A 15418-nucleotide genomic window follows, 5' to 3' on the forward strand; every position below is an offset into this window, starting at 1 on the left:
ACGCTTTTAACTTTAGCTTTGCCTAAATTGGTAATAACATCGGTTATTGGTTCGTCGATTCCAGTCGTTCTGTACCGCTGAAAACAAACTTTGCTAGACCTGGATTTAACAGCGTCTTGCTGCTGAAGGATGCCCTGTTATAATTCTTTTTCTCATTTTACACAGCTCCCCAATGTTATTGGTGATTGTTCACAAATTCCTATTCCGCAAAGACCAGAAAGATTCAAAAGTATAGGAAAGTAAATTCCCTTTCGCTAATAAATGTTTCTTGAGTAGGTATCGTTTTCTATTTCCTGTTCTGTACATTGATTATGGAATACAGGTTTCTGGACGCTTGCCCGCTACAATAGAATTAGACTCAATCCTTGTCTTATTTAAACACAAGATGCGGCGAGTGAATATTGTGCTTCGCGAACTGATGGACATTTAACTGTATTTATTAACTATATCGTGAAACATGTTTAAATACAATTTATTAGGTTAAATTAAGTTCAATAATTTTAATAGTAGTCGATGATGCTCAATACATCGAATGAATTCCGAACCAAAACATCAAAACATGGTCATTCCCGGTAAGTGTGAATGTGGTTTTATAATTTAGATCTGAGTTAATATTTCAAGTCACCGAAGGATAACATCGATTAAAATCCGTGAAGTTAATTCTTTGTGTAATTACAGCGGGTTTCTTGTTTTGATCTTGCCCACATTTGGAATAATGATTTAATTTCATTAATCGGCATCACTTCCCACAAGCGGGGAAGTTCCTCAATCTGATCATTTGGAACCTAGTGGCATATACATTTTCGAGTGTATACGATTTTCGACCTTTGCTGCGCTCCTGCAGAAAACAAGGTGTTAAACAAGACGACAATCCCAGGAGTGCGAATCGACAATTTCAGCGTTTCAGTTGCAAATAATTTATGGTTTCAGTTTATGAGGCACGGTAATTGATCAGTAGGTTATCAAATTCTCCTAATATCCCTGAAAGAAAAAATAATAATTCCACAAAAATGAGATCTCCCGCCTTTCGCAAGAGTTCTTATGGGCACAATTTAATGTACATTTTTCTGGAAGAAGGCGCTGTAGGATTTAACTTCTCAGGTATATGCTCGAAGACTTGGGAAGAAACTCTTTCCTCATGTGCGCCAGATTGATGTTAACCAACTCTATGTTGGTTCCTGTGTGCCGTGGGGTGATTGGCGGTGCTGTCAATAGTCTACGCATTTTCTGTAAAATAAAAGAGCCGAAAAATGCCAGATCCAGCAGGACTCATTCGTTACCAGAGTGAATGAACTGATATTCTAATCATGTCCTATTATAACGATGGCTTGACAGGCGTTTTCATTCTGTCCAGTTGTAACTTTTTTGATCAGATCCTCGACTTGCCCAATTGCTCATGAAAGGGAAGTCAGGCGCGTTGTTGAGCGAAGGTACACTGATGCCAGTTTTGTAACAAGGCAGGAAAACTAATTTGTTTCAAACTTTGAAATTGAGAAAGAAGCAGGCGATATTGGAAATGTCTCTCTCATCCTATGGAAAACAACATCCACAAAATATATAAAAAGGGCTGCAAAATCGCTTTGACCTGAGCCCAGTAACAAAATCACTCTTTCTAGCAGCATTCAAGTGAATGCCATGCTAATTTAGGGAAGGCATCATGAATAAACCAATTTCAGAAGCTCTTACATTCCACTTTGTAAACAGAACGCTCCTTCGTTTTTTGAACATTCTTCCAAATACTACCACATTGTCTAAGGCGTGTCCTGTACGAAAATAACTCCTTTGCTTTGTGTCAAATTCTACCTGGTTACGCTCCCGGGAAACAACTTTCGGCATTTAATGACGAGTATGCAATCGTTGTTATTGTCACTGTTATCGAGCTATTACTATTAATCACCGTGATCTACTATGTCAGAATTGACACACGTGAAAATTTGAATTCTATTTTGACATAACGATCGCTTACCTAACACACCGAAACAGAAACAATCCCTTCCGCCGTGTCTCACAACGAGCTGTTCGAGTTTAGAGATTCCTTGTTCCTCAGTGAGAGACAAGTTAAAATACTGAGCAGGTCAAAGCACCGTTAGCGGCGGGATCACAAATTCGCAGCTGTAGCTGCGAGCGGCTGCAATAGTGGAAGCGTTATTCGGCGAGCACATCGGTGAAATTAGCAGAAAGACTTAGAACAAATCAAAACGTATGCCGTCGGTTAAACAGTGGCAGAAAGAAATGGCTGTTGCTAAATGCTGTTTCGGACGCGACACGGCAGAAAGCTGTGTCTCAATTGACTGTAGTAAGGATCCTCTTTCGAGATACTTTTAATTAACCTGTTATTATTAATTAATCTATGATTCTGATCAGTTCAGAACTGTCATGATACACCTCTGAGGCAGGTGAGACTCAACCTTCTGCTCCAGAGGTCGGGATATTACCATAGCACCACAAGAGCCCAGGATATTGTTTACAGATTTTTTATAAACAACCTGCTCAGCGATGTTATTACACACCTCCAGAGCAGTTGTAAACTTCAACAAGACCTTTCTAGTTCCAGAGGTAGGGACACTACCATTGCACCAAAAGATCCCTAAGGGCTTTTATAAAGTATGCGTAACTTTCATTTCTTTACTTAAGAAGATGTAGAAGTATTTAATCAGCCTGTACAGGGATATTATGGGTCACCTCTGGAGTAGGTGAGCCTTGGACCTGAAATGAATGACAGTCGTTCAAGAAAGCGGCCAACCAGCATCTTCTCATGACAGAATAGCGATGGTTAATAAATGTCAAGCCGAGCTATTATCAGCATTGTTACAGTGCAGGAAGAAACCATTCATCCCTTCACATCTGCATTGGCTCTCTGAGAATACAAAAGTTGCTTTTCATTTCAAATTGGCTTCCTTTGAAAAACACGATGAAACTGAATCCTCTGATCCTCAACCAATTGAGGAGTGCGAAAGGGTTCTTTCAACTCACTCTGTTCAGAGTCTTCATGATTTTGAAAACTCCTGCCAAATCCTACAAAATCCAGATAAAGTCTAATTAATAATAACACATTTTCTTTGGAAAGCTTCCTTGACCTTTTGTTGTTAAATTTTAATGTAGAACTGGAATAAACGAGCTACTTGCAAGTTTTCCCCACATAAAGTGAGCATAAACTACACTATTAGAAAAATTGGAATTCAGTTTGAATTTATTCACAAATAGAATCTCTGAATAAATTGCCAGGTATGGTTAATGAAACACGGAAGATATTATTTCTCTGACTTACGGTCTGATGGAATAAGTGATGTTAAGCTGAGATTTTTTTCACATTGTTACATTGCTGAAATTCTGTGCACTTCCATGACTGGTAAATTCTGCAGTGAATAGAAGTTTATGGATACATTTCAATCATTCTTCTTTTTCTCGTTATTACTGCTGACTTATGATGCAAGGCTACTGAGCGATCATTTTCAAATTTTGGCGGGAAAATGAGGAAGAGCTAAGGAGACGATCTAACTAGATTTCACCTCAGAAGAGCTGATCTGGACTCGGAGGACAGAATGATATCCTGAGTTGTAATATTCTTCACTCTTATTATTCTAATCTTCCTCCAGAGCCTATGTTCAGGCATTATGTAATGAATATAGAATGTTAAGGGGAAAGGGTTGCATATTGGTTTTATTTAGGTTCAGTTTCATTATTGCTAATAAACAGTCTCTGTTCTTAGATTTTAGATTTTTATAATCTGCCTATTTATTTTTCAGTTTCAGCAATTGGTTCCTCTAAGCAACCTTCCAGTCAAGATACAACAGTTGGTCCAGTGAACGACAAAGGTAAACATTTTATTTAACTGGAGTTTAATGTATCATGCAATATTACATACCATAGTAAGAGAATCTGTTGCAATGATTTATCAACACTTGTTAGGAAGATAAATGTCATGCATCAAGTTTTATGAACAAATACTTTATATAAATGATTTGGACATGAAATAGGAGGTATGGTTTGTAGGTTTGTAGATGACACGAAAATAGGTAGTGTATTGGACAGTGACGAAGATTATCTCAGAGTACAATGGGATGTCAATCAGATGGGCAAATGGGCCAAAGAGTGGCAGATAGGGTTTAATTTAGATAATTGTGAGGTGTTGCATTTTCGAAGGCAAAACACGGCAGGACTTACACAATAAATGGTAAGGCTGTGGGCAATTTTGCTGAACAAAGAGACCAAGGGGTGCAGTTGTATAGCTCCTTGAAAGTGGAATCGCAGGTAGATAGGATAATAGAGAAGGCATTTTGCACACTTGCCTTCATTGGTCGCAATATTGAGTACAGGAATTGGGATGTCATGTCTATGGGCCATTGGTGAGGCCACTTTTGGAATACTGTGTGTTTTCTGGCCCCCTTTCTAAAGGAAGGATGTTGTTAAACTTGGTAGGATACAAGAAAGGTTTACAAGGCTGTTGCTGGGACTGGAATGTTTGAGCGATAGGGAAAGGCTGAATAGATGGAACTATTCCCCCCGAGTATTGGAGATTGAGGGGTGACGTTATACAGGTTCACAAAATCATGAGGGTCATAGATAAGATGAATGGTTATGGTATTTTTCTTAGGGGGAGGGGGGGAGGGTAGCGGGGGAGTCCAAAGCTACAGGACATATGTGTAAGGTGAAACGGCAAAGATTTAAAATGGACCTGAGAGGTAACCTTTTCACACCGAGAGTGGAGCATCGTCTGGAATGAGCTGCCAAAGTGGAGGTCAGTGCAATTACAACATTTGCATCTGGAAGGGTATTCGAATAGGAAGGATGTAGAGGTAGATGGGCCAGTTTGGCAAATGGGACTAGGTCGGAGTCAAATGTCTGGTCGGCAAGGATTAATTAGACCAAAGGGTTTTTTTTTTCCCATGCTGTATTACTCGATGACGTTTTGGAAGCATCCCTGGGACTCATGGTCAGTAATCTGCTCTGCACATTTGATAATGCTAAAAGGCATGCTCTTAAGATGGTTTTGTTTGAATATGTGATTTATTCTTTCAGCAATAATTAAATTATCTTCATCTGACAGAGTGCTCCCCACTCTGAAAGCTCTCTTGCAATTATATTTTATGTATTGCATTTTCTTTACTGGAATGGGAAATAAAATAAAGACATTTTAAGTGCAATTTTGAAAGTTGACAAGTGATCTGTATGATCAATGTTCTTGATAAATTAGAATAATTTCTTGAAAATGTGATATCTAAGAACCATGAAGTGAGATCCATATTTCCAAACTGTGTGATTATTGGTTTCATTTTTGAATTCTGAGAGTTGTTTTGAAATGTGTTTGCATGCATTTAAATTCAGCTTTTTAAAATCAAAAACTCCTTGAGGTGAATAGTTCCATACTTCTGAAAGTAAAGCAAAGGAGAGAAAAACATTAGGCTTTTGAGTCACAACAAGGTGTCAGATAATAGGAGATAGACATAGAAAGCATTTCCTTTGGAAATACCATACTATTCAAAAGTATGGAGGATCCTTCCAGACACAGTGTGCAGGTTTCTCTCAGAGAGAACAGTTGTGTCACAGCAAAGGTATTTTTAGCTTAATGGTCCCCAAATCAGTTTTGGTTACAAAGTCCTCTCTCTGAACTAATTTATTATTAGTTCAGAGAGAAGTCCAGAAACGGAAGATTCTGGAAAAAGAATTTAAGGAATGTTATGAAATAAATTAGCTGTGTTAGTTCATTTAAGAGTCCCATAAAGAGATATTAAGTAAAGCTAGCATTGAGTGAATACAGAAGTTTGCCAGGAAGAAGTTAATCACAGCTATGCCAACGAAAGAAGGAACTTCAAAGTGGAAACAGGGTCATGCTTCACTGAGATTTGCGTATCTGGAAGGTTGTTGAGGATAAAATGGTTGAATCATTAGTTCTCATATTTGTGTTGCGACTATCTCAATGAGTCCTTGTATTGCGCTATAACGCATGTTCTCCTTTATTTCCTCGTGATTAACATTGATGTTGTTTTAATGGTAAGTACAGTGTCAGCCTCTCGTCAATATGTTCAGTGACTGACTACCAAGATAAATAAATTTCAAAAATAAAACTTATGATCTACCAAGTCAGGTTTCACTCTGGGATTTTACTTGTCCAGTATTAATATCAATTGGAATCTGAATACTTGCAAGTGATAACCAATAAGTCATATTCAAACTCATTGTAGGTCCTGAAGAAACAAGAAAAAGTTTTGCAGCAGAAAATAAATAGGAATTTTGAGAAACTTACATCCAGTTATAGTGCTATGTTTGTCCAGCAGTGTGACATTCCCTTGCACAACTGACCTGCAAATCTCTTGCACAATTCCCTTGGAAGTTAAGAGATACAGGGTGTTAATATCTCCTTTGCATCTTAAACAGTGCCAACAACTTTTTCTTCTTCTTGCCTGTACACGTTGAAACCTCGAGTTCTCACAAGGGTCTCCAACTTACTGAGAGAATGAATAATTTCAAACACTACACCGATACGTCAGTGACTGGGAAATGATCCCTTTACCAATTTCAGTACAGCAATGATCCAGAATCTGAAAACGTCGCTTCTCATAATCTAATTACTCCCCGGATAAAATAACTTCCAAAGTTACCAACCTTTACCAGCGGTCGGTCACATCATTTGTGTGAAACGAAGGTAGTCTGGACTTGACCTGATAAGAGACCACAAACACCAATGTCGTGCTTTTTTTGTTCACTCACGGTGCAAAGTTTCGAAGCTAGAAGCAATACAACATGGAACAGTGAATCGACGCATATGTGTGCACTTTAATAGTAATCGGTGCACAGTGAATAGTCGCAGCTTGAATTCGGATGAGCTGAGTTTTGCTCAATTTGAATTTCTCGCCAATTAGCATTGGATTTAGCTTGTTGATCGATTTTTGCTGATCTTAGTACTGCGAGTTAGACCCATTTTCTGTTTGGTCGTGTAGGAATGACAATAAATAATTGCTAAAATACGATTTCGTATGTTTTTGCTCTGGATCAGGTCTCGGTCATTAGCAATACTGTATCACAGAACCAGGGACCCGGGTTTGATTCCGCCCTGAGGCAACTGTCTCTGTGGAGTTCGCACATTCTCCCTATGTCTGCACAGGTTTCCTCCGGGTGCTCCGGTTTCCCCCCACAGTCTAAAGATTCGCTGGTTAGGTAGATTGGCCGGGAGGTTTATGGGGAATGGGTCTGTGTGGGATGATGCTCGGAGGGCTCGATCGACCAAATGGCCTGCTTCCACACTCAAAGGATTCTATAGTTCTAATGACGTGTGCAACAACTGGCAGTGCCTCGTGTAAATTACATTTCATACCATTTCAGTTGACCGTGATCAATTCTGAATATAAGACATCGTTTCGAAATCCGGCAGCACCATAAGTAAAATAGTTACATCAACTAATTTTCTTTTGTCTCAAACATAAACGCGGATCAAAGCGACACAGGTAGCAAAAGAAAATTCCATTATTAGTGCAAATTGATTATCAAATTATTTTAAAGCTGTGATTTAAAGTTAATGATTCCAGGATGACCATGTCAAATCAGTCTGGATGGTTTACAAATTAATGCCTCTCCTTGAATGTTTAACAGAGTTGAGCGAATCGAGACTGGTGGGTCTGGAGCGGACATGTGCTGGGCAACTGCTCGTTCGTTACCGAGGACGGTGGGGCTCCGTCTGTAGTAGTCTGTGGGATTCAACAGCTGGAGAAGTCGTCTGCAGACAGATTGGTTGCAACGCCTATCACGCAACATTACCTATCCCGCTCTCACAAGAAACAGGACCTATTTTGTTGGAGAAAGTTCATTGCAACGGCACTGAGTCATCACTATCGGAATGCTCATTCAGTGCTTCAGACCAGCAGAGCTGTGAAACTGGGACCGTTGTAGGCTTCTTCTGTAAAGGTATTTGCACCATAGAGTCAGAGATGTACAGCACGGAAAAAGATCCTTCAGTCCAACTCGTCCATGCCTACCAGATATCCTAACCTAATCTAGATTCGGAGATGCCGGTGATGGACTGGGGTGTACAAAGTTAAAAATCACACAACACCAGGTTATAGTCCAACAGGTTTAATTGGAAGCACACTAGCTTTCGGAGCCACAATCACCTGATGAAGGAGCGTCGCTCCGAAAGCTAGTGCTTCCAATTAAACCTGTTGGACTATAACCTGGTGTTGTGTGATTTTTAATTTTGTAACCTAATCTAGTACCATTTGCCAGCAGTCGGCATATCGGTCTAAACCCTTCCTATTCATATACCCATCCAAATGCCTGGCAAATACTGTAATTGTACCAACCTCCACCCTCTGGCAGCACATTCATACATACACCACCCTCTGCATGCAAAAGTTGCCCCTTCCGTACTTTTTATAACTTTCACCTGCCACCCTGAACCTATGCCATCTAGTTCTGGACTCCCCCACCACAGCAAAAAAATACCTTGTCTGTTTATCCTGTCCATGCCCCTCATAATTTTATAAACGTCTCTCAGGTCACCCCTCAGCCTCCGACGCTCCAGGGAAAACAGCCCCAAACTGTTCAAATCCTCCAACTCTGGCAACATTCTTGTAATTTTTTTCTGAACCCTTTCAAGTTTCACAATATCCTTCCGATATGAAGGAGACCAAAATTGCATGCAATATTCTAAAAGTGGCCTAACCAATGCCCTGCACAGCAACCACATGACCTCCCAACTTCTATATTCAATGTTCTGACGAATAAAGGAAAGCATACCAAATGCCTTCTTCACTATCGACCTTTGACTCTACTTTCAAGGAACTGTGGACCTGCACTCCTAGGTCTCTTTATTCAGCAACACTCCCTGTGCCTTACCATTAAGTGTATAAGTCCTGATCTGATTAGCTTTTCCAAAATGCAGCACCTCACGTTTATCTAAATTAAAGTCCATCTGCTACTTCTCAGCCCATTGGCCCATCTGGTCAAGATCCCATTGTAATCTGAGGTAACCTTCTTTGCTGTCTACCACACCTCTAATGTTGGTGTCATCTGTAAACTTATTAACTATACCTCCTATGTTCATATCCAAATCATTTATGTAAATGATGAAAAGTAGTGGACTCAGCACCAATCTTTGTGGTACACCACTGGTCACAGGCCTCCAGTCTGAAAAGCAACCCTCCACAACCATCCTCTGCCTTCCACCTTTGAGCCAGTTCTGTTTCCAAATGGATAGGCATTTAATACTGGATTCTGGATTAGTGGTGCTGGAAGAGCACAGTAGTTCAGGCAGCATCCAAGGAGCTTGGATATGCTTTTTTGCATGTACCTTGATACTTTGCATGTAACATATCCAAGAGTATCTATTGCATCCCCCAATGTAGTCATATATTGAGCTTCCACTTTTGGCTGTGCAGACATTGGAAGACATCTACAAGGGGGACACAGAAACATTCTGAGAAGGAGGAAGAATGGTTAAAACATGCTTACTTATATTTATAATCTTCATGTTTCCTTCAAAGTACCATTTGTAAAATTGAAAATTCATTTACACATTTCTTTGAGAAGCTGACAAAACAGGTGGATGAAAGTAAAGCGGTTGATGTGGTGTATATGGAGTTGAGAGTGTGTTGCTGGAAAAGCACTGAAGGTGTATATAAACTTCATAAGGCGTTTGATAAGGTTCTACACATAGGGTATTGCACAAATTGTGGAGTTTTGTGGTTGAAGGTGAATTAGCTGTTTAGATCAGAAATTGGCTAGCTGAAAGAAGAGGGTGGTGGTTAATGGGAAATATTTATCCTGGAGCTCAGTTGCCAGTGGTGTGACACAAGGATTTGTTTTAGGGTCACTGCTGTTTGTCATTTTTATAAATGATTTGGGCATAGTGGGGTGGGTTAGTAAATTTGTGGACGACACTAAGGTAGGCAGAGGTGTGGATAGTGTCGAAGGATATTGTGGGTGACAGAGGGACATAGATAAGATGCAGAGTTGGGCTGAGAAGTGGGAAATGAAGTATAATGTAGAAATGTGTGAGGTAGTTCACTTTGGAGGACGTAACAGGAATGAAGAGTACTGAGCTAATGGTAAAATTCTTGGCAGTGTAGATGCACAGAGAGATCTTGATATCCAGGTACATAAATCCCTGAAAGTTGCCACCCAGGTTGATAAGGTTTTTAAGAAGGCATATCGTGTGTTGACGTTTATTGGTAGGGGGATTGAGATTCAGAGCCACAAGGTCATGTTTCAACTGTACAAGGCACTGGTACAGCCGCACCTAGAATATTACATATAGTTCTGGTCACTGCATTATAGGAATGATGTGGAAAGTGTTCAGGGGAGATTTACGAGGATGTTGCCTGGTATGGAAGGAAGGTCTTATGAGGAAAAGTTGAGGGAACTGAGGCTGTTGTCATTGGAGAGAAGAAGGTTGATAGGTGACTTAATCGAGATGTATAAGATAATCAGAGGGTTAGATAAGGTGGAGAGTGAGAAACGTTTTCCTCGGATGGTGAAGGCTGACAGTAGAGGACATAGCTTTAAATTGAGGGGTGATTGATTTAGGATAGATATCAGGGGTATTTTCTTTATTCAGAGAGTAGTTGGGGCATGGAACTGCCTGCCTGTAACAACAGTAGACTCGCCGATTTTAAGGGTATTTAAATGGGCATTGGACATACATATGGATAATAATGGAACGGTGTGAGTTAGATGGACATCAGATGTATTTCACAGGTCGGCACAACATCCAGGGCTGAAGGGCCTGTACTGCGCTGTAACCTTCTATGTTGTATGTTCTAATACCGGGACATCTAATTTTCCCTCACTTGTTTCAACCTCCCCACTTTGTTCAAGTTATCAAACTATGTGTCCAGTGTCCTGAGCTGGATAGAGAGAAGTTGAAAGCTATGTCTTCTGTCCTTGTCATTAAATTCACTTTCTCATTACAACTCCAACTCTGCCCAGAATTGACTAAGCCAAAGTCTGGACATTTCAGCTTCATACATAGCATCAGACTGCCCACATATTGCACCAACGTTAAGGCCACCAGTTTCCAACTCTGTAACATCATGCAGAATTGGGTTGTTTAGTTCCTGCGGCTCCATGGTCTTTGAAATATGCTAGCTTCCATTTCAATAATTCCTTGGTTTTAAACTCTTGATCCTTGCATTTAAATCTTTCCATTGCCTAGCCTTGCAATAACTTCCAGGCCTAAACCTTTTTAACATCCCTGTTTCCATGCCTGGACAGGTGGGTCTTACTTCTTGATCATAATGTACCACACTGCCACTGTCCCATGTGGGACCTTCTTCAAGTGCTGCAAGGTAGATATTTTTTAATCAACCTACTCAGAGATATCATCACACATCTTTGAAGCAGGTGGCACTTGAATCCTGACTTCTTGGTCTCAGGCATGGAGACTACCACTGAAACACAAGAGTTCTTCAAATGATATGAGTTATCGTCAATTCTTTACTTCTGGTCACCTGAGCACCAACAATTTTATCATTGATGGGCATGCCTACAGCTCCTTCGCCCCTCAACATTGAAATTCCTTATCTAACTGGCTATGCCTCATTATCTTGCTTTACTCATTTCAGACATTCCTTCATCCTAACTCTGTTGTCTGTTAATTTCTCACCATGTGGTGAGGTGTCTTGTTTCTTTTATAATGCTTCTGTGAAGCAAGTTGAGACATTTTATATCTCTAAAGGCACTATGTTTGCACCATTTTATTGCTGGACCAAAAACTTCTGAGTGTGCACCTATTCTGACATCATGGAGCTCTACATCTGGCTTTGTTTATATATAGAAAAAGTGAGGATTGCAGGTGCTGGACAGTCAGAATTGAAAACTGGAAAGGGTCAGGCAGCATCTGAGTAGCAGGAGAGTCAAGGTCTCGGGCATGGCCCTACGAACACATTGCGTTTCCTATCGTTTCATTCCTGGATGTCCGTTGCTAATTTGCCTCTGCTTCTCTGGTGATATCTTTCAGAATCTACAGTTTAAGAAAACCAGTTGTGATAGTTGCAGTCAACAAAATTCAGCTAGTAACTACTCATCAGTTTGTGTTCATAACTAAACTTGTTCTTATTTCGAGCAAAGTCAATTGAAAACATTTGTTGTCTTCTATATCTCTATCATGTATTTATCCAAATCCCTCTTTGACAATCTATAAATTTAACTAGTTGCATTACCCTCTCGAAAAGCATGAATGATTATAATTGAGAGATTATTTGCTGATACGTTGATGCCCCAGTCTCTTGTCAGTAAATAAGGTTCTAGGAAGATCAAAATGGTTCTTGTTTCTTCAGGCACATTGGTCGTAGCCTTTCTCTCGACTATGAGGTCAAGAATATGTCCCAGCTAACCCAAAGGTGTACATTAGCACGTGCAACCTGGTTGGTTGAAAATATTTATAAAAACTGAAACAATCCCAGCCCACAGCCTCCCATGATAACCTCAAGACAGTAAGGGTTAACAAGTGGCCTGCTTTTTCTCTTTGGATTTGCGTTCACGTTTAGCTCATAGGTAAATTTGCACAAAATATTCAAACTTGATGCCCCAACTCAACTTCATGACTGTCTCACTTTTTCCCTCAACGTTGCTCCTGTCCTTCACATTCAACCATGGCTGAGTTACATTGTCTCGAAATATTGTGCTGCAATCAACCTTCATTTGTGGTAGGCTCTCCATTTTGAAAAAAAGTTGCTGTTAAAAATTAAGTTATGCCAAAGTGAACATTCAAACAGTAATGCCAAATTCGAGGATGACGGATACAGTGTATGAGTGCTCAAACAATAAAGTGCAATATCATTAGTTATGGTTTGGCCAGGAGATCCTCAAGTAGCTGAAGTAATAATATCAGAAAATTGTGTTTAATCCCTCTTCTCACCTCCCGAGACACATGAGGCAAATGAAGGAGACAATTAGTTCCGTTTTACCAGCTGGTTGTTACGAGAACCAGGGAGAGATATAGCACAGTGGTAATGTTAGTGAACCAGAAGTTCAGAGGTTTATTTGGCACTGATTGACTTTAGAACGGTCGATCAGTACTGCGACTGCAGAATAATTCTGTCGCTTTCATAAAACATAACGATAATTCTACCTGTGTGTGGAATCTCTCTGCTTCTCCGTGACATCTGACTTCGAATCTTTGTACTTTGATTATTATCCACAATTCCAAAATATATTTTGTCTCTTCTGCCTTGTATATTTTATTTTTATAGTAATAATTGCTGATGATCTATTACCTCTATTAATACATCTTATATGTTAAAGGACTGTGCTCTGTCATGCTTATATTGACCACTCGCGATTACGATCTTTCTGTAATTGTAGAGCTAACCTCCTATTCCGTAGACTTATTAATAGTGTGGCTTGAAACAGGAAGAATGGCTGTGATATCTGTTGTTAAAATGATTTTAAACAGGCGGTTTATTGTCTTCTGTTAAACTGGCGCATGACAGCTAATGTGAATATCCTGATGCATTCTTCCCTGACAGCTAGACAAATTGCTGTACTGAAGGATGGAGGTAGCCCTTGCGCTGGAAGAGTTGAAGCCACCAGCTTTTCATCGTTGATTGTAATGTGTGGGCGAATGTGAGGTATAAATGAAGCTCGTGCTTTCTGCAAATTTCTGAGCTGTGGTGACGCTGTATCTGCATCAGGGAATTCTCAGTTTGGGGCTGGTTATGTGCCGATGCTGAACTTTGGACTTCATTGCAAAGGCACTGAGGAGGACCCCTGGAAATGTGAGCTGAAACCTTTGGCTCACAAAAACTGCTCTGCGGAGAAAGAAGCAGCTGGTGTTGTTTGTTCAGGTAACTTTTCCGCCTGTATTATTTTAGATAATAAAATGCCATTGACATGTTTGCATGCCACAATACTGAACAAGTTGTATAATCAAGTAAATTATTAAACAATTCAATATCATTGAATTTTACCTTGTGGACTATTGACTTAGAAGTTAAGTTTTCAAACAAATTATGGAATATTTATTGCCCATCCTAGTTACCAATGAGAACATAGTAATGAACTGACTGTTTTGGCCATTTTAGATTTGATGCTCGGCAATGAGCCAGGACAGGTGTCAGATCTTGCGGTGGGAGAACACTTTGGTAACAGTGACCACAACTACCTCACAGTTACCATAGCCTTGGAAAGGAAAAGGAACAGTTACCAAGGGAAGATATTTAATTGATGTAAAGGAAATTATGAGGCTCAGACATGAGTTGGAAAGTACAGTTTGGGAGCAATTATTCCACAGAAATGGCACAACAGACATGTGAAGACTGTTTAAGGAGCAGTTGTTGCCAGTGATGCACAAATCTGTCCCTCTGAGACAAACAAGAAGGGGTACGATTAAGGAGCCTTGGATGACGAGAACAGAGGAGCTTCTTGTCAAAAGGAAGAAGGCAGCTTACGTAAGATAGAGGAAGGAAGGATCTAGCACAGCTTTAGAGGATTGCAGGCTTACTAGAAAGGAGCTCAGAAATGGACTGAGGAGAGCCTGGAGGAGGCACAAAAAAGGCTTGGCAGGAAGGATTAGGGAGAACCCAAAGACGTTTTACACATATGTGAGGAATAAGAGAATGATCAGGGAGAGGTAGGGCTGGTCAGGGATAGCATAGGGAACTTGTGCGTGGAGTCAGAAAAGATAGGAAAAGCCCTAAATGAGTTTTTTTTTGCTTTGGTTTTCACTAAGGAAAGGGACCTTGTTGTGAATAAGAACTTTGAGGAGCTGGGAAGCAGGCTTGAACAGATCAAGATTGATGAAGTTGATGTGTTGGAAATTTTGGCAAACATTAAGATTGGTAAGTCCTCAGGGCCAGACCAGATTTATCCTAGGTTGCTCCAGGAAGTGAGAAAGGTTGCTAAACTGCTGGTGAAGATTTTTGCTTCCTCACTCTCCATGGCAGTCATACCGGAGGTTTGGAGGCAGGTGAATATTGTTCTTCTTGTTGTGGTTCTGTTCGCCGAGCTGGAAATTTTTGTTGCAAACGTTTCGTCCCCTGGCTAGGCGACATCATCAATGCTTGGGAGCCTCCTGCGAAGCGCTTCTTTGATGTTTCCTCCGGTGTTTATAGTGGTCTGTCCCTGCCGCTTCCGGTTGAAGACAGGAAGGCAGCTAACAATCCGCATACATGAACATCAACTAGCCACGAAACGACACCACCAGCTATCCTTAGTAGCCACACACGCAGACAACAAGCAACATGAATTCGACTGAGACAACACTACTATCATAGGGCAAGCCAAACAGAGAACAGCCAGGGAATTCCTAGAGGCATGGCATTCATCAACAAACTCCATCAACAAACACATCGACCTGGACCCAATATACCAACCACTACAGCGGACAGCTGAAACTGACAACCGGAAGCGGCAGGGACAGACCACCATAAACACCGGAGGAAACATCAAAGAAGCGCTTCGCAGCAGGCTCCCAAGCACTGATGAT

At 40.5% G+C, this 15418-nt stretch overlaps 1 protein-coding gene across 1 annotated transcript in view; it reads left to right on the forward strand.

Moving 5' to 3' along the window:
• Positions 1-559: 559 nt before the first annotated feature.
• LOC122555637 (deleted in malignant brain tumors 1 protein-like) overlaps positions 560-15418 on the forward strand; it is a 39834-nt gene continuing 24975 nt past the window's right edge. The window contains exons 1-4 of the mRNA XM_043701635.1: positions 560-572; positions 3747-3815; positions 7588-7899; positions 13626-13778. Of these exons, the coding sequence (XP_043557570.1) occupies positions 560-572; positions 3747-3815; positions 7588-7899; positions 13626-13778 (547 nt within the window). The remainder of the gene's footprint in view (positions 573-3746; positions 3816-7587; positions 7900-13625; positions 13779-15418) is intronic.

Source organism: Chiloscyllium plagiosum, chromosome 13 (assembly GCF_004010195.1).
Source record: "Chiloscyllium plagiosum isolate BGI_BamShark_2017 chromosome 13, ASM401019v2, whole genome shotgun sequence".
NCBI classification, from domain to species: domain Eukaryota; kingdom Metazoa; phylum Chordata; class Chondrichthyes; order Orectolobiformes; family Hemiscylliidae; genus Chiloscyllium; species Chiloscyllium plagiosum.